This window comes from Rhinatrema bivittatum, chromosome 2 (genome assembly GCF_901001135.1).
Source record: "Rhinatrema bivittatum chromosome 2, aRhiBiv1.1, whole genome shotgun sequence".
NCBI lineage: Eukaryota > Metazoa > Chordata > Amphibia > Gymnophiona > Rhinatrematidae > Rhinatrema > Rhinatrema bivittatum.
Genome location: NC_042616.1, coordinates 213285195 through 213304661, shown reverse-complemented (window position 1 = coordinate 213304661; position 19467 = coordinate 213285195). Strand labels below are relative to the sequence as shown.

General features: G+C 46.3%; 1 protein-coding gene across 2 annotated transcripts in view; it reads left to right on the top strand.

The window, feature by feature from the left end:
- Positions 1-19467, top strand: part of GSDME (gasdermin E) — a 133763-nt gene that overhangs the window by 49625 nt on the left and 64671 nt on the right. For both annotated transcript variants that reach the window (XM_029589123.1, XM_029589124.1), the window contains 2 exons: positions 1922-2042; positions 12245-12430. In XM_029589123.1, the coding sequence (XP_029444983.1) occupies positions 1922-2042; positions 12245-12430 (307 nt within the window). The remainder of the gene's footprint in view (positions 1-1921; positions 2043-12244; positions 12431-19467) is intronic.

Below are 19467 nucleotides of genomic sequence, written 5' to 3'. Positions count from 1 at the left end.
GCCGGTTTTAAGCCACTCTCCGGAGGGGATTTCTGACCCCCCCTCCCCCCCCTCCCCAGGAAGCCTAAACCGCGTTTCTCAACGGAATTTGTGCTTTTAATGCACAAATCCTATTTAGCTAGCCTGCAGGAAGAGGATGATCCCTCCCCAGGCCCCCCCCCAGCTAAAGTCCCTTGGGTACCTTCTCCACAGCCCCCTGTTGTTCCGGATGGCCAGGGGTCCGTTAGTCAGGGGGTCCGTTAGAGTCAGGGAGCCCCGGACCCCCCAACCGGCTGCGCTCCCTGATCCTGATCCGGACTCTGATTTGCTCCCAGGGCCTCCCCTAGAGGGTGATGACCCGCGTGTTCTCCGTTTGTTCCAAAGGGAAGAGCTGGATCCGCTCATTCCCTTTATTTTGGATGAGCTGGGCATTGAGGTGTCACCGGAGGATTCTTCTACGCCCTCTCTCGCAGCCAACGTGGACCCGGTCCTGGCGGGACTTGGGGCTTCTCCACGTAATTTCCCATTTCACCCTATGCACAGGCAGCTCTCCTCCGGGAATGGGAGTCTCTCGAGGCGGGACTCCGCATGGGTAGGGCAATGGACAAGCTCTATCCCCCTCCCTGATCAATGCCTAAAGATGCTTAAAGTTCCCAGGGTGGACGCTTCCGTCTCTGCAGTCACCAAACACACCATAATGCCAGTGGTGGGGGCGACGGCACTGAAAGACGTTCAAGACCGCAAGCTCGAGCTGTATCTCAAACGCATCTTTGAAGTCCTGGCATTAAGGGTCCAGGCGACAATCTGCGGCAGTCTCATGCAGTGGGCAAACCTTAGGTGGGTTCAACAATCGCTCAGCACCCAGGACCTCCCATCTGCAGAGGCGGAGCAGGCAGAACGACTGGAGGCAGCAGTAGCATATGGGGCGGATGCTCTATATGATTTGCTCAGAGTACAGGCCAGGGCCATGGTTTCAGTGGTGTCAACCAGGTGTCTCCTCTGGTTGCGCAATTGATCTGCAGATTCCTCCTCTAAGTCGCAGTTGGCTACTCTTCCCTTCAAGGGCAATTTGCTTTTTGGGGAGGACCTTGAACAGCTTATCAAATCCTTAGGAGAGAACAAGGTTCATAAGCTGCTGGAGGACCGCCCGAAGCAGTCTAAGTCCTTTTTCCTTCACGTTCTCGTTTTAGAGGTCAGTGCCGGTTCAATAGCAGAGCGAGGGGTTCCTTTCCTAGAGGTACCTCCTCCAGATCCCAGTCCTGGTCTCATTCCTTTTGTGGCCGACGTCCCTTCCGGGAGGGAAACCCGCTGCACTCGGTCATGAAGCCCTCTTCCCAATGAAATACGGCTGACCCATTCCTCCATTCCCAACTTAGGTGAAAGGAAAATTGGTTCTTACCTGCTAATTTTCATTCCTGTAGTACCACGGATCAGTCCAGGCTCCTGCCCGTACTGTTGTTACGTCCGCTCGAAGTTTTTCCTCTTGTTTCTTCACAGCATTTTGGATCTATCTGCTTCCTATCAGAACTTTAAGGCACCGGAAGCATCTACTAGATGTATATGAATATATGTAAGAGCGGTTATTACAGAGTTTTGATTTGTTCAAGTTATCAGTTATTTGTTGCTTGCTTGATCTTATGCTGGTTATCTTTATATTTATCTGCTTTGATAACATTTATACTGAAGGGATGCAGGGTAGGCTCTGTCCTGAAATAGGATACCCTTTCAGTTTTTCTCTGTCTCCATCTGCTGGACCCACTGTCTGGACTGATCTGTGGTACTACAGGAACGAAAATTAGCAGGTAAGAACCAATTTTCCTTTATTGGGAGGTGAGCTATCCAAAGGCCCATGGGTTTATTATACGTGACTCCCAAGCCGCAGCCTAGGTATCACATAGAGCAGCAGGAGCAGTGCTCACTCATGACTAATCGTCTCTCCCAGGTTTCAGTGAGTGAAAATGGAAACATGATCAAAGATGCAAACGTGCTCTTGGAAATCCCGCCTCCTACAACCATTGCGTATGGTGTTATTGAGTTGAATATCAAACGTGATGGACACTTTGGTAAGTGATCAGGAGGAGAAGTGATAAGTGATAAGGAGGAGAAGTCCATTAACTGCTGTTAATCAAGTTGACTTAGGAATTAGTCAGTGCTATTACTGGCATCAGTAGCATGGGATCTATTTATGTTTGGGTACTTGCCAGGTACTTGTAGCCTGGATTGGCCCCTGTTGGAAACAAGATGCTGGGCTTGATAGACCCTTGGTCTGACCCAGAATGGAAATTTCTTATGTTCTTATTCCTTATTAAGTAATAGGAGTTTATAGACTTCACCTCTAGGAACTTATCAAAAGCTTTTTTAAACCAAGTTACACTAACTGCCGTAACCACATCCTCTGGCAATATATTCTAGTGCTTGTGTGTTGAGTGAAAAATAATTTTCTCTGATTTTGTTTTAAATGAGCTACTTGCTAATTCATGGAGTGCCCCTTAGTTCTTTTATTGTCTGAGTAAATAACCAATTTACATTTACCTGTTCAGGTTCTTTCATGATTTTGTAGACCTCTATCATATTCCCCCTCAGCCTCTCTTCTCCAAGCTGAATAACCCTACCTTCTTTAGCCTTTCCTTACAGAGGAACTGTTCTATGCCCTTTATCATTTTGGTTGCCATTCTCTGTACTTTCTCCTGTGCAACTATATCTTTTTTGAGATGTGGCGACCAGAATTGCACACAGTATTCAAGGTGTGGTCTCACTATGGAGCGATACAGAGGCATTATGACATCCACTGTTTTATTTGCCATTCCCTTCCTAATAATTCCTAACATTGTTTGCTTTTTTGACCGCCACATCACACTGAGCCAATGATTTCAATGTGTTATCCATTATGATGCTTTCCTGGTTGGTAGCTCCTAATATGGAACCTAACATATAACTAAAGTATGGGTTAGTTTTCCCTATATGCATCACCTTGCACTTGTCCACATTAAATTTCATCTGCCATTTGGACACCCAATCTTCCAGCCTCACAAGGTCCTCCTGCAGTTTATTACAATCTGCTTGAAATTTAACTACTCTGCATAATTGTGGGTCACCTGCAGATTTGATCACCTCACACATACCCTTTCATGATCATTTATAAATATATTAAAAAGCACCAGTCCAAGTACAGATCCCTGAGACACTCCACTGTTTACCCTTTTTCCACTGTACAAACAGACCATTTAATCCTACTCTCTGTTTCCTGTCTTTTTACCACTTTGCAATCCACAAAAGGACATCGCCTCTTATCCCATGACTTTTTAGTTTTCTCAGAAGCCTCTCATGAGGGACTTTTTCGAAAGCCTCTGAAAATCCAAATACACCACATCTATCGGTTCACATGTTTATTCACCCCTTCAAAAAAAATGTAGATTTGTGAAGCAAGACTTCCCTTGGTAAACCCATGCTGGCTGTATCCCATTAAACCATGTCTATCAAAATGTTCTGTGATTTTATTCTTTATAACAGTTTCCACAATTTTTTCTGGCACTGAAGTCAGGCTTACCGGTCTATAGTTTCCCAGATCAGGCTTTCTTCTTTGGATATATTTTAAAAAGTTTTTATTATGAGTTTGTATTCTGTTTTTCAGTTAACAGGGATAATTTGGAATCTTTTAGCTCAGGTGATTCTTTAATTATAGGCCCTTGGACTACTTTTCTTATTATTGGAACCCTCTCTGTTAGGATACCCTAACTCTAATGCTACATTAGTATCCTTCGAAGAAACCTCCCTCCGAACCATGTGCTGCTGAGCGACTGTCGTCTTTCCCCTTTTTTCTAGTTTAAAAGCTGCTCTGTCTCCTTTTGAAAGGTTAGTGCCCATCCATGCCTTAGTTCATTTTTTCTTACCTCCCTACTTTCCAGCCTCCCTTCTCATTTCCCTTATTCTCTGTCTGCTGATGAAGGCTGACTCAGGCCACAGCTCTTCCTCCATGTCCAATCTTAAGCATCCTGATACCCAGGAAACTTTCATACCTTTAAGCTTAAACTTCCTCTCTTGAATGTGACTGCAGTGTAATGTGTTTTGAGGATGAGAAAGAACATTGATTATCTCAGGCACATTGAGAAGTACTGCAGCTCTTGTATTTGCTATATGAAATGAACCTGTTAAAGATGGAGGAAAAAATAATCCAATAATTATAAAGCATAGAGCCCTTTTTCCTATTCATACCCCAGATCAGTCCAGACTTCTAGATTTTGCCTCCCTGCCAGCAGATGGAGACAGAAGAGAAATTTTACTGACACTGCTACTTAACCTAAAGTGCCATCTGCAGTCCCTCAGCATTTCTCTGTCTCCAGCAGATGACAGAGGTGTAAAACCTGCAGCCTGGAGTTAAAAAAAAAAAAAAGGCGAGATTTCTTTCAGGAGTTTCCTCCTAGGAGATTGTTAGGTCCCTGGTGGGGGCCATAATGCTTGGTTGAGGTGGACAAGCAGGTGGCTTGTCTCTGCATGCTGAGGGGGTTTCAATTAGCTGGTGGCTCAGTTCCCTAGTTCCCCCAGTGAGCCTTCAGGAAACAGTAGCCTCTCTGCAGCATTCAAGAAAGTACTTTGTTTTTCTTGCAGTTAAAAAAAAAAAAAATCAAACTATTTAAAGCGGCTTGGAGAGGGTTTCTGGACTTTGGCTGGCTCTTGAATGATTGGTGATCACACCAGACACAAGTGAGAGCCATCAGTAGCTGGGGCTTCTGGCTTTGAGACTGCCTTGGCAAGCAACAAGGAGGCAGCGCGTGTGGGACACACATGGTATTGGCCAGGGATCTCAGCAAGGCCAGCCGCTCATACTGGGATACACGTGATTGGCTCAACTGCATGAATTTTTGTGTGCACTGCATCTCTGGAAGAGAAGGCAGCTCGGATGGTGTGGGCTCTATTTCGGAGTGTAAGAATGCAGACTCCATTTTGGTGCAGGAAGGACCAACAAGGACTTTGAGAACCACAGCAAATCCTTTTCCCATGAGCACGGGAACAGCAGCCATCTTGAGTGCAGTCATAGCAGCACGGGAGGCTCCCAGGGAGGCAGGGGATTCCCCTCCTCCCTTATTGCCTGCCATGCAGTATCCTGCAGAGAAGCAGGAAGCCTCTGAGGATGAGGAGGATTTTCAGGCCTTTTCCTCAGATTTTGTTAGTTTCTGCAGAGAAGTATCTGGCTAGAAAGGCAGTAGGGGAAAAGCGCCCTCGTACCCAGGGCCAGCTGCAAGGTGACTCATGGCCTGCAAAAAAAGGCCCAAAGTAATCTGCAAAAAGAAATTTCCCAACATCCGGAAGCTGCTTGGCTTGGATGGGCAGCATGGTGGCCCCATGGAGGAGTCTGAGGACTCCAAAGATGATGATGGGAGTCTCCTCAGGACATTTTGGATTCGAATCCGGGAGAAATGCCAGTGACCAAAGGTGGTCCATCTGTTTAGCAGAGAAGAGTTGTGGTCCTTGATTCCACATGTGCTTAAAGAGCTAGGCATCAAACTTCCTCAGGAGGAGTCAGTCCAGGAAGAAGTGGACCTTGTCATGGACAGCTTGAGAGGTCCGGCTAAGGCTTTTCTCTTCCACAAGTTGGTAAAGAAACTGGTCATCAGGGAGTGGGCCACCCCTGAGACCGGTCTAAATGTTGGAAGGACAATGGTGAAGGGATACTCAACTTTGATGCATCTACCTTCATAAGCATCAGTCTCGGTGATGACCAAGAAAACCACCATTTTGGTGGCAGGGTCCTCTGTGCTGGAAGTTCACCTTGAGGATTTTTGAGGTTTCTGCTTTGGATATCCAGGCTGTTATATGTAGCAGTTTTATGCAGATAGCTTGTTTGTGCTGGGTTCAGCAGTTGCAGGTGAAGGATACTTGTTCATTGTCCCCCATGAAAAAGGCAGAGCGCTTGGAGGCTGCGGTAGCCTATGGATGGATTCCTTGTATGACTTGATTAGGACGTCCTCCAGAATTATGATGTCTGGTTTCAGCCAGGTAACTACTATGGTTAAGAAACTGGTAGGCAGATGTTTGGCCAAAGTTTCAGCTAGGGGCTCTCCCATTCAAAGGCAAGCTATTGTTAGGGGAGGATTTATAGCAACTGGTGAAGCATCTGGGAGTCCAAGGGGGATAAATTGCTGGGGGAAAGAAATCCTTTCCCACCCATTTGCATTTTAAGGACTATAGAAGATATTGGCAGAACCGAGAGGCCCCTTTGACAGTACAGAGGCAAAGCTTGGGCCGGGCCCAATCTTTTTGAGGTGGGTGAATATTGACCAGATATACCCCTGGTCAAGGAACTAGGGGAACTAAATCTTCACATTGAAACTAGGCCTGTCTATTCTTCTCTTCTGGCTGTCGGAAAGCCCATTTTTACGAGGAATTGACTAGAATCACAATGGACCAGTGAGTCTTGGAAATGATGAGATGGCTACATGCTAGAATTTGCTCTCCTGATGCCGGAAGTTTTTATTATCTCCCATTGCATCAGCTAGGAAAGATAGTGTTGATTCCCTGAGAAGAACGGGGAAAAGATCGGTATTCCATTCATTTCATGGACCTGAAAAAGGAAGGGATATTCAGACTGAGTTTGGATTTAAAGATTGTCAGTGCCAACCTCAAGGTACCACGGTTTCGTATGGAGACGAGTTCAATCATAGTGGCAGTTCACAAGGGACAGTTTCTGGCGTCACTAGACCTCACAGAGGCATACCTACATATCCCACTTGAGAAGGAGCACCAGAAGTTCCTGAGATTTATGATTCTGGCAGGTCATTTTCAGTTTTGTGCCCTTCCTTTCGGTTTGGCGACAGCACTGCACATGTTCACCAAAGCGATAGTGGTGGTGGCAGCATCCCTACGGAAGGAAGGAATGCTGGATAGACAACTGGCTCATTCGGGCAAAATTGATGGATCTCTGACAGCTGGCGGTGCAGCGGGTCCTAGAGAGGTTGAGGGCTCTGGGCTGGGTAGTGAATCTAGTGAAGAGCCATCTAATGCCATTAGATGGAGTACCTAGGAGTTCGATTCAACACCTGTATTTGCAAGGTGTTTCTCACAGAAGACAGGATGGTGAAACTGCAGTGTCAGGTTCGCCACTTGTTATGACTCAAGGTGCCTAGAATTTGGGATTATTTATAGGTCCTGGGGTCTATAGCATCGATGCTAGAGCTAGTTCCCTGGCGTTCATGCATATATGGTCTTTTTTTTTTTTAATTTTTAATTTATGCATTTTTAGAATATAATCAAAAAGACTTACACATATTTGAATTACAAATACAGTAATAATTTCTTTTGAAATCAATTACAACAGTTATCTGTATTTAAAGAAAAATTAATAAGGCAATCTTTAAGAAGTAAGAAATGAAACACAAGCGGTTTTAGGTAAACGTGGAATGTCCAGTTAACAATTGAAAAAAAAGATTAAAGACCTAAATATTTCTATTTATTTGCCGCGTTTTCCAGGACTAAGGACTCATGGGCTATAGAATCCAAAAACATTCTTAATTGTGAGACTTCAAAGAAAATACTTTTCTGATTTTGATGCATTATCTCACATCTACATGGGAATTTCAGTATCATTTTCCCCCCATTTTTTCAATTTCAGCTTTTAAGGCAAGAAACTGCCTCCTCCTTAATTGTGTTAATCTAGAAAGATCAGGGTATATCCAAATTGGGGCCCCATGAAATTTCTCCAATCTTTTCCTCATGTAGAGGCGAAAAATAGCATCTCTATCAGACGCAAAAACGAATGTTATATGCAGAGTTGCCCTTGTTGTAATTATGGTATCTGCAGTAGATTCTAAAACTGCTGTCAGATTCAATTGTTGCTCCTCTGGTTTATTATCCGAGGTTATTTTATTCCTTTTAGGTAAGATATAATATATTTTTGAGATCGGTGGAAGAGATTCTTGAGGCATCTGTAAAGTATCAATAAGATATTCTTTGAACATTTCCATCAGAGAAATTAAATCCTGTCTAGGAAAATTCAGTATTCTCAAATTGAGATATTTTAAAGTATTTTCAATTGCTTCAAGTCTCTTATCATAGAGTATCTCTGTTTTTGTGAATCTTTGATAACAGCTTTCCATCTTATTCATTCGTTCTTCTAATTGATTCTTTTCTCCTTCTATCTTTATCACCGCAGTCTCGATATTAGTAACATGTTGATTTGCTACTTCTGTTGTTTTTGTTAATTTAACTATTGCTAATTCAAGTGCTTTAATAGCTGACCAGATGGAGTCCATTGTAACTTCCGCTGGTTTGTCTAACTGCAGAGAAATATCACTTAGAATGCGGGATTGTTGTTGCCCTTCCTTAGCCAAGGCTCCTTCTCCAATCCCTTCCTTTGATGAAGGTGGAGGAGGAGTATCCGGGGCACCCGGGACTAAGAGATGTTTCGGCCGGAAGACTGGTCACCCGCTCTGTGGCCAATTCCTCAATGGCCTCATTCACCGGTTGAATATTAGGTACTGGTGAAAAGAATGCCTGGATCTGGGGTTGTGAAGACTCAGATAAGGGAGAAGAGGTAATAACCTCCCTAATCTTTGCCTTCCTTTTTGTGTGTGGCATATCAAATAAATAGTAGGAAAAGGCAAAATAACCCTCAGATCTTAAACACCTCTCCACAATCTTAATTAAAAACCTTACTTCTCAAGTGGAGGTTTGGAAAGAGGATTCAAAGTATTTTAAATTGAGAATAAATCTCAATTACAGTTTGTCCGCAAAGTTCAAAAAAGAAATAAATTAACTTATATTTACTTACTTAGTTGGGGAAGGAGGTCAGGAACAGCAGGAGAGAGAGAGTCTTCTGTTCAATCAAAGCCGCGCGCGCCCCTTAGGCGCTCGCGGCTTGGGCGACGCGCACTCCTACGTCGACTGCACGACGTGAATAATCTACTTTTGAAGGACCTCCCAGTGACATCACTCCCGGAAGTGGACGGGCTCCGTCAGGGCAAGTTCTTCTCCGCCCCCGGTTCCAACAGTAAGTTTTAGTTTCAAACCTTGCAGATGGAAATTAAGGTTCCTCTCTCCTTCCCCTCCGCATATATGGTCTTTTCAAAGAGCCAGACGACCATCCACATCTTTAGTTTATGTTAGGGTGTGGAGGATTTTGGAGGCTTGGTGTGTTGAATAGGGCATGCAGCCTACTTGTGCTTCAATTTTCCATATCTTGACCTTTTTGCCAAAAAGGTCTAGTGAAGGGTCTAGCCTATAATTCCCTTTGGGTACCGGTGGTGGCTTTAGACTCTCTTCGGAGTAAGGTGCAGGGAATATCCCTGGCCTCGCATCCAGACGTGATTCTTTTTTTTTTTTGAGGGGCAAAGCACTTGCGGCCCCCAGTGCAGAAGATGTGTCCCTCATGGAATCTTAATTTGGTGCTGAGTGTGTTGTGTGTGGCTCCATTTGAGCCCTTACGGAGAATGACTCTAAAGGATTTAACCCTGAAAGTGGGTTTTCTGGAGGTGATTTGTTCAGCCAGAAGAATTTCAGAGCTTCGGGCATTGTCTTATAGAGATCCCTTTCTTCATTTTACAGAGAATGAGGTATTCTTTCATCTTGGTCAAACAGTGGAACTTCCTGTCTTTTTGAATTTGGATTAGTCTGTGCTGCACGCAAAGGAACTTCATGTGTTGGATGTGTGGTGGGCATTGTTAAGGTATCTCAAGGTGACTATTAGTTTCTGGAGATTGGATCATCTTTTTGTGCTTTGGAATGGGCCAAGAAAGGGGTGCAGGGCATCCAAGGCTACTATTGCGCAATGGCTAAGGACGTGATTAGCTTGGCATATATTTGTAAAGGCCATCCGGTGTTGGAGGATCTAAGGGCTCACTTGACTTGGGTGCAGGTAACCTCATGGGCCGAGTGTCAGCTGGTTTCTCCACATGAAATATGTCTGGTGGCTACTTGGAAGTCGTTACACTTTCTCCAGGCATTACCGGTTGGATGTCAGAGATCTGTACTCACAGGATTTTGAGAGAATGTATTGTATCATGTTCCTGCCCAGTATAAGGGAACTTGGGTACATCTCAGGGCACCCAGGAGACATGGCTGTGCACAGGTTAGGAGATATGAACAGGAAAGGAAAATTGGTTCTTACCTGCTAATTTTCATTCCTGGAATACCACAGATCAGTCCAGAGCCCCACTCATTCAGTAAAGCCTGCTTGTCATGGCTATATGTAAATGATGCAGAGTGGTTTGTTTGATTACTTGATATTCTGCTTAATGTTGTTGGAACAAGTTTTCCATAGAGGTTCTGCCTCCCTTCTGTTAATTGAAGGGGGTTGAGGGTCACAGTTATTGTTAGTTATTCTCATCTTGGCTTGGGTACAGGTCACATTGAGGGACTGCTGCTGGCACTCTAGGTTAAGTAGCAGTGTCAGTAAATCTTTTCTTCTCTGTCTCCATCTGCTGACAGGGAGGCAAAATCCAGGAGTCTGGACTGAGCTGTAGTATTCCAGGAATGAAAATTAGCAGGTAAGAATCAATTTTCCTTTATAGGGAATGCATCATATTTTCACAAAAAAAAAAACACTACTAGGGGTAAATCTGGTTAGGTCCTAGAGTAATCGGTGCAGCTGGATGGGGTTCTTTGTTTTCTGTTTCTCAGGATCAGGTTTCGGGGAATGCTGGTGGCTTTCTGAAATTGTGACTTTAGCTGATTGCTTTGAACATGTTTGAACTCTGGGATGGATTGTATTTGTGCTGCCTGGACATTTTGTGCAACTTGCTTTCACAACTATTTCCTTTCTCTTTTTTTGTGGTTGTTTGAAAATCTGTGTGATTAGGCTAATATAAACTTCCCTTTTCTGTCTCTCATTTAGATCCTCTTTACATTGTAATATTTTTGTCCACAGCACACAAGTCATTGTACTAGTACAGAATTCATCCTGTTTGTGTGAATGCTCTGATAAAGCACATCCCTTTGCCCAAAAGACATGGGTTTTTGTGACCAGCTTTTTCAGAGGTATTTCCCTCTGTTTTTATTAACAATTAAGAGTTACTTGCCGGTTAATGGTTAACAGTAGAGTGAGGTTTGCTTTTTGCATGAAGACCACACAGAGAACCTAGGAGGCTGGATGTTTGGGCAACATCCACACTAATAGGCCAATGCAATATTGTATGCTCAGACTAATTTTCAGGTTAAGCTGCGGTTGGATGCACGTTTTGGACACATGTCCATAACCCCTGATGCATAAGGGGATCAATGCATCCAAAACATGTCCAAACCTGTGTATAGCTAATAGCGCTCATCACATGTAAATGCCATGTTGATGAGGCTATTAGATAGTACCCCCCGATGTGTGTGGGGAAAAAAAAAAGAAAAAAAGTGCACACATTTTAACCCTCAAAAATGAATGCCAGCCCCAGAGCTGGCTGTAAGTCTTGAGGGCCCCAAAAACTGAACTTAAAAGCAGAAAATATAGCTTTTCTGTGGTTCCTCCGACTTAATATCATTGCGATACTAAGTAGGAGGAACCACAGAAAGCAGCAACATGAAAGAAAAAAAAAAGGTGTCTTGACAGCGATCAGGTTACGAAAATGGACGCTCAATTTTATGAGCATCCGTTTTCCTAACCCGTGCACAGCTATGTCTCCTGGGTGCCCGATGCCATGGATGCGCTAGGGACGCACAATTTATCCCTAGCTCATCCATTTTAGTACAGCAGCTCCTTTGCCTATTGCATCGAGTGCCCAAGGGAGGTGAATGTGCACGCGGTAAAAAAAACCCACAACAAACTGGCGCCCAGTTTGGATGCACGGTTTTTTTTATGCACTTTATTGCATTGGCCTGTACATATTACAAAGCCTTATGGTTGGACATGGGATGGGAGAGACGCCCAGTGTGAACTAAGAGGGGCATCTTGTTTGCTCATCTGTCCAAGATGAAAGAATGGAAAGGAGCAGGAAGATAAAATCTGACCTGGATAAGGAGACATATCTTATGCTGTATGTCTGACAGCTGAGATAAATCCTTATTAGCGTGGGCAGGAAGAACTGGGCAGACTGGATGGTGGGTTTATGCTGTCATCTACTATGTTACTATAAGGCATTCACTGAGAAATAGGGAAAAGGTCTTTGGTGCTTAAAAGAAGGAACACGTGCAACTCTGCTGCTGCAGACGCTCTGGTAGAAATCCAGCAAGATTAGGCCCAGGAGGGTCCAAGTCCTATTACTGTGAAGAAAGATCAGCTAGAGGTACGTTGCATAGTGTCGCATGCAGGAATACAGCTGTTTCACATGCTTGGGGTTTTATTTGACAGAGTTCTGCCTGCTTTCTGAAAAAGGAGGAGGGTTTGAGAGGGACTCCACAGAAGGCTTCCAACTGGATCCAGGAATCGGCAACATTTCCTCTTTGTACAGCTGGGATGTTGTGGATAGCGGTGACAGGAGTATGATGAACAGAAACGTTGTTCCCAGTGATGCCCCATTAAGTCTATTAAAGCAAGGTATACTTAACTTAATTTTCCATAATTCTAATTCTTCCTGCCTCCTAGGAGTTGTGATTCACAGAGATTAATAACTGGCCAGTAGTCTCTATTGTTTCCCACTATGTGATTGTACTTATTGAGGGTCGTTTTCAAAGGGACTTCTGAAGGTAAAGTAGTGCCTTACCCACAGAAGTGGCCCTTTAGAAAATTGTGCAGCCAAAACACACACAAAAAACATTACATACTTACACACACACTGCATGTGTTTCTGTGCACATAGGGCAGAGACTTTTCTGGAAGTGGATCCTAGGAGGGGCTGGGACTTGTGTATAATTCCTGCTAGGAGCACATAAAATAGAGTCTTGATGCTGGATTTTTGGGGTCTTGGCACTATCTCTGTGGGTTCACAAAACGATGGTCTGATAAGATATTTGATTAAACATAGCTCAGAGGTTTAAGGGAATAAACATCTTGTATGGGATAGGAAAGCTATAAATCAAACTTTTCTCCCTCTCTGACCATCAGACCACCCCCATACAATATCTTTCCTTCCTTTTTTCTTTAGCAGTACATCAAGATTGGTATTTTTTTTCCCAACATGCCATCTACATTAGCCATTCTTCAAAAATAATCTCACCAGTTCTCGCACAACTTCAAAGAAGGAAATTTTCAAAGAAAGACAAAGGACCTCCTGTGGTAGCTCTAGCGGTAGGCACCTTGATAACAGCCAGAGGAAACAGGAGGCAGACTCTGGCTGTTCCTTAAGTGCACTTTATTTATAGTGAAAGCAAACGCAAAACAAATATGGCACCATACATTCACTTCAGGAGACAAAACAAATAATACAGCTCACTTTACGTCAGGGATTGCATAGATCTTTAAATATAGCAGGTCCTTGAATACGGTAGCTCTCTCTCTCTGTGTTCCCTGGGGCCCCTCTATCCCTTCTAGGCCCTGATGTCTTATACTCTGGTGATGGGCTCCTCCCTTCACCCAGGATTCCCTGCAGGTCCCACCCTTAAGGAGGACCAGGTGAGACAGCTGTGCCCAGTCCTTTAAGGTAGTCTAAGGAAAAATTTTGAACACTCCCTCATATACCCTCCCCCTCAGCTCAGCCTTGCCGGGATGAGCTTTTGCCTGTACAAGAGAGACTTCTCTTGACAGGAAATCAGCACTGGCATTCTCCCTTCCTACCATATATCATATCTTATAGTTGAAGGGCTGTGGGGCCAGGAATCATTTCATCACTCTTGCGTTAGACTCCTTGTTCCTATTTATCCATAGGAGCAGTTGGTGCTTTGTTATGAGCATGACCTGTTATGAGCATGACCTGCTGTCAAGTGGGTCTCTAAGACCCACTTGAATGTCAAGGCGCCTTCTCTACTGTTGAGTAATGCCTCTCGTATGGCATCAGCTTCTGGATAATGTATGCCACAGGATGTTCTTGGCCAGCCTTCTCTTGGACTAAGATGGCTCCCAAGCTGACTTCTGAGGCATCTGTCTGCACTATGTAGGGTTTGGCAAAGTCCGGGCTTATCAGGACTGGTTCAAAGCATATCACCTTCTTAAGGGCTCTGAAGGCCTTCTCTGCTTCCTCAGACCACTGGACCTTCTCTGGTGCTTTCTTTACCAACAGCCTTGTGAGAGGCTCTGCCTTCTCTGAATAGTTGGGAATAAACCTTCTGTAGTATCTCGTAAGGCCTAGGAATGCTCTCACTTTCAATTTTGTTTGTGGGACTAGCACCCGAGTGATCACCTCGATCTTCCTTGTCTGTGGATGGACCTTGCCCTTCCCCAGGGTGTAGCCAAGATACTGGACCTCTTGCCCTCCAGGCAAGCATTTCTTAGGATTAGCTGTTAGCCCTGCTTTATTCAGACTGATTAGCACAGCCTGGAGTTGGTTAAGATGTGTCTTCCAGTCGGGGCTGTAAACCATGATGTCATCCAGGCTGCGTATCCTTGATGTGGGCGAAGCAGGTGGTTGGCCAATCGTTGAAACGTTGTAGGGGCGCCATGAAGGCCATACAGGAGTAGGGTGAACTGGACAAGTCCACCAGGTGTCTAGAATGCAGCCTTCTCTTTCGCTGAGGGCATGAGAGGCATCTGGCAATATCCTTTGGTAAGACTGAGGGTGGAAATGAACTGGGCCGATCCCAGATGTTCAATCATCATCCACTCATGGCATCAGATAGACGTCGAATTTTGAGACCTGTTGACCTTTTAAATCTTTTAGATCCTGCTCATTGAAGGAATTATTTCCTGATGCCCCTTTTTACATATCTTAGTTAACTAGACCCAAATATGGTATAAATATAGTATAAAAAAATTTGCAAATAATTAAAAGTATATGAAAAAATGTTCCACTTGTGGAATGTTGGTACCTAAAAGGTTAAAGTCGATAAAGAACCTTATACTCCCATGTGGCTTCGGCACCAATACTATGGATGAGGACCAGTCAATTTTAGACTCTTCTATTACCCTGAGCTGGAGCATCTCCTTCACTTTGGTCTCCATGACATGGCACCCGGCTTCAGGAATCAGATAGGGTTTCCGCCGTGCCACAACTCCAGGAGTTATAATGATGTCATGTTGCATCAGGTGGGTAAGACTGGGAAGGTTCAGGAAGATCTTGTTCCCAGTACGTACCCGGATCAGTCCAGACTGTGGGTTGAGCCTCCTTTCCAGCAGGTGGAGACAGACTAAAACTGAAAGGATATCCTATATGAGGACAGAGCCTATCCTGGAACCCTTCAGTATTTGTCTGTCTCCAGCAGGTGCAGCAGTTCACCCTTCGGTCTTCTGATCTAGGCTAGTCAGCTTTCTTTTTCTTCTTTTCTTCTTGGATCAAGCAAGTACTTATTCCTTAGGGATCTCGTTTGGTTTTCTTCCTGCAAAAATAAATAAATAAATAAATAAATACTAGACAGGGAGTTTAGCTTTTCTTTTGTGCAGGAGACGGTCCCATCTCCTGGCTCTTGCCGAACTCAGGGGGGGGGGGGCTTCACCCCTTGTGCGGATCATAGCCTGAGTCCGTAAGTGATTCCCGGTGTGGGGACCGAAGCTGGTAGTCCAGTGGTAGTCTCCCCCCTTCCTTACCGCTGTGGGGACCGAGCCTGGTGGTCCAGTGCTCATCTCCCCCCCCCCCCCCATTCTCGCGGCTGTGGGGACCGACACTGGTGGTCCAGTGTCAGTCTCCCCCCCATCCTTGCTACAGTAGGGACCGAGCCTGCTGGTCCAGTGCTCGTGTCCTCCCCCCATTCTTGCGGCTGTGGGGACTGACGCTGGTGGTCCAGTGTTCGTCTCCCCCCCCCCCCCCCCATCCTCGCTGCGGTAGGGACCAAGGCTGGTGGTCCAGTGCTCGTCTCACCCCCCCCCCCCTCCCAGCTGCCCAGGGAGCCTAGAGCTCCGTTGCTATGCTCAATCTGTGTTTAAAAAAAAAATAAAAAATATATATATATATAAAATTAATAATAATATTTAAGCAGCGATTTAATACTGATTTTTAAATTGTACTTACTGGGGCTTTGAACCGGCAGCCAGATAGGCAGGAGTCAGCAGGTTTTTCTCCTCTGCTTCACTCCTGCCGGCAGGCTGCCAATCAAATCTATTTTTAAACTTTTTTTCTTCAGAGCGGCTTCCCTCATGCCGCGGCTGGCAGCCTGCCTTCCCTGTGAGCAGCCCTCGTCGCGATTTTCATGCGAGGGGCTCTGCTCAGCCTGCTTGCTGGGTGGGGAAGGCCCCTCCTCGGCAGGAAAGGCAAATTTAGCTCGGGGATTGCGTCCCCTCAGCATGGCCAGGCTGTTCCCAGGTCGGCAAAGCCTGGGAACGGCGGCCATCTTGGATTGTTCGGTGGCTTCATTTTCGGAGCTGCTTGGGGCTGGGGGGCCGAATTTTTTGGAGCCCACCCTGATTTCAGCCCCGCGGCCCCCCTGGATGGGATCCTTGACCCCCCCTTCACCCCCCTCCCGGGAAATTCAGGGCCCGTTTTTTTCTGCGGATTCCTCCTCCTCCTGCACAAATTTTGTTTAACTAGTCGGCAGGAGGAGGAGAATGGTCCCCCCCTTGCCCCCCCCCGAAAAAAAAATGTGTCCATGCCACGCGTCGTTCACTGGTTGCCCGGCCGCGAAAGCCCCGGGGTCGCTTCGCTGGGTGGGGGTGGTTCTAGGGGTGGCCCCCCCTCCCCCGGTGGCCTCAGTTCTTCAGGATCCTGATCCCACGTCTCTTTCTGGGAGCACCCTCCCATCCCTGGAGGGTGACGTTCCCAGGGGCCCTCCGCGGATAATATTACGGCTTCCTTAAAAAAAATAATAATAATAGATAAATATATGGACCCGATCCTGGTGGGACTCAGGGCGCCGGCAAGTGATTCCACCCCCTCCCCCCCGCAAGCTACTGCTCTTGCGGGCATGGGAGGCACCTGTAGCGGGACTCCAGGTGGGGAGTGCTCTCGTCAAGCTCCACACCCTCCCGGAGTTATGTTTTAGATATGTTGAAAGTTCCCGCTGGGTACTCCTCGGTCTCTGAGCGGACAGGACCGTAAGCTCAAGGCATATATGCCACGCATTTTTAAGTCCTAGCTCTGGGGGTCCATGCAGCGGGCAGGTCTCAGGTGGGTTCAACAATTACTCGCACCCAGGACATTCCGTCCTGGGTGCGAGTAATTTGAGCAGGCTGAACGTCTGGAAGCCATCATCGCTCACGGGGCTGCTTCGCTCTGCGGCCTCCTTCGCGACCAGGTGGAGGCAATGGCCTCGGTGGGGTCCGCTACACGACTTCTCTGGTGGCCAAATTGGGCGGCTGACCCGTCCTTCAAGGCGTGGCTCGGCGCATTGTCCTTCAAAGGTGAGTTGCTCTTTGGAGTGGACCTTGAGAAGCTTATTGGTTCCTCAGGGGAAGTCAAGGTTCCTACGCTCCGGCGGACCGTCCGAAACATTCATGCTCCTTTACACCCTCCCGTCCACCTTCCGGGGACAGAGTCGGTATACGCCCCACAGACGAGGTAGCCCCTCCGTGGGTTATCCTTCTCGCTCTCAGTCCTGCTCGCAGCTTTTTAGCAGGCGTCGCTCCCTTTGCGAGGGCCGTCCTCGCGCTCCTCCCTGGAGCCTGCCCTGCAAGTAAGTTTAGTGAACCCGCTCCTCGGTCACTTGTCGGGGCGACCGCCTTCCCCCTTTTTCTTCGAGGAATGGGTCAAGATCACGGCGGTCCGGTGGGTCTCCGACATTGTCCGAACCCTCGCCAGACTACGGAGTCTGGGCGCAGTGGCCTCAGTTCCAGTACGGGAGCGAGGCGCAGGCCGGTATTTTACTTACTTAGTGGTTCCCGTGATGGATGGAGCTTCTTGGCCGATCTTAGCACTCAAGGGGGTCCTCCGGGGCCTTCAGATCCCATACTACCCTATGGACACCTTGCGAGCGGTCATTGCTGCAGTTCGCCCCGGAGAGTTTCCTCGCCTTCGCTTGTTTTGACAGCGGCGTGCTCCCATATTCCGATTCACTGCGATTGCCTGATGTATCTTTGCTCCCACATCCTCAACAGGTTTTTCCACTTTCGGCCGCTGCCCTTTGGCCTCGTGACTGCGTCACACGCCTTCCCCGAGGTCCTGGTGGTGGTACTTTATTTATTTATTTTTATTTTATTTAAACATTTTTATATACCGGCATTAGTTGTGGACATCATGTCTGTTTACAATAAACAGGTTAAGCTTGGAAATTACATTTTAACAGGGAAGTCAAACTGGGAGAGGGGATAGTGAAAGATAGCTGAGAAAAGATAGGATAACAAAACATGGTTCCTCAAGATGAGGAAAGGGAGTATAACAAAATATAGTTCCTCAATATGAGGAAAGGAGTAGACGTATTGAGGTCTACTTTGGCACGGAGGGATAGCTTTTTATTCTGGGTAGGCTTGGTTGAATAACCATGTTTTTAATTTCTTTTTGAAGTTGTTCATACATGGTTCAAGGCGTATGTCAGGCGGTAGCGTGTTCCAATGAGTAGGACCTGCAATCGAAAGGGCACGATCGCGTGTGGAGGAGAGATGGGCTGTTTTCAGGGAGGGCACAAGTAGGGTGCCTGAGTTGGCTGTTCTGGTGGGTCGATTGTCCTTAGGAGTTGTAAATGGGAAATCTAACCAGTTGGAGTTGTGAGTGTGAATTGCTTTGTGGATTATGGGGAGGGTTTTGTAGATAATGCGTGATGCTATGGGGAGCCAGTGTAAGTCTCTGAGGATAGGGGTGATATGATCATATTTGCGGGAGTTTGCAATGAGCCTTGCTGCCGCATGTTGCAACATTTGAAGAGGTTTAATGGTAGAGTGGGGGAGCCCTATGAGTAAAGCATTGCAGTAGTCTATTTTGGATGTGATGGTGGCCTGGATAAGAGTACGGAAATCTTGGGTGTGTAAGAGAGGTCTGAGTTTTTTAAGCACATTAAGTTTGAAAATGCAGGCTTTGAGTATGGAGTTTACGTAGTTCTTCATACTTAATTGGTGGTCAAGGATAACTCCAAGGTCTCTCACAAAGGGTTGTGTTGAGGGAAGGTTGAGTTTGGTAGTATTAGACGGGAGGGGGGAAGAGGATGAGTAGGGGGAGATGAGCAGAATCTCAGTTTTGTTCGTATTGAGGGCAAGATGGAGGTTAGAGAGGAGGGAGTTAATAGCTGTGAGGCATTTCTCCCAATGTTCTAGGGCATCAGAGATAGAGTTCTGTATAGGGATGACGATCTGGACGTCATCAGCGTAAAGGTAGAACTTAAGTTTGAGGTCAGAGAGGAGGTGGCATAGAGGGGTGATGTAGATGTTGAAGAGGGTGGAAGAGAGTGAAGAGCCTTGGGGGACTCCCTGCTGGAGGGGCTGTGGGGTGGATGTGGAGTTCCCGATTTTAACAGAGAACTTTCTGTTAGAGAGGAAGGATTTAAACCAGGCAAGCCCAGTTGGTGGCTCTTGCCAATCAAGCGGTGTATCGGGTATTAGCTCTCCTCGCGTCTCTCTGGTGGATATTGAATTATCCCGTGAGCAACCCTCAGCCCTCCCAGGACTTAGAGTTCCTGGGAGCCCCA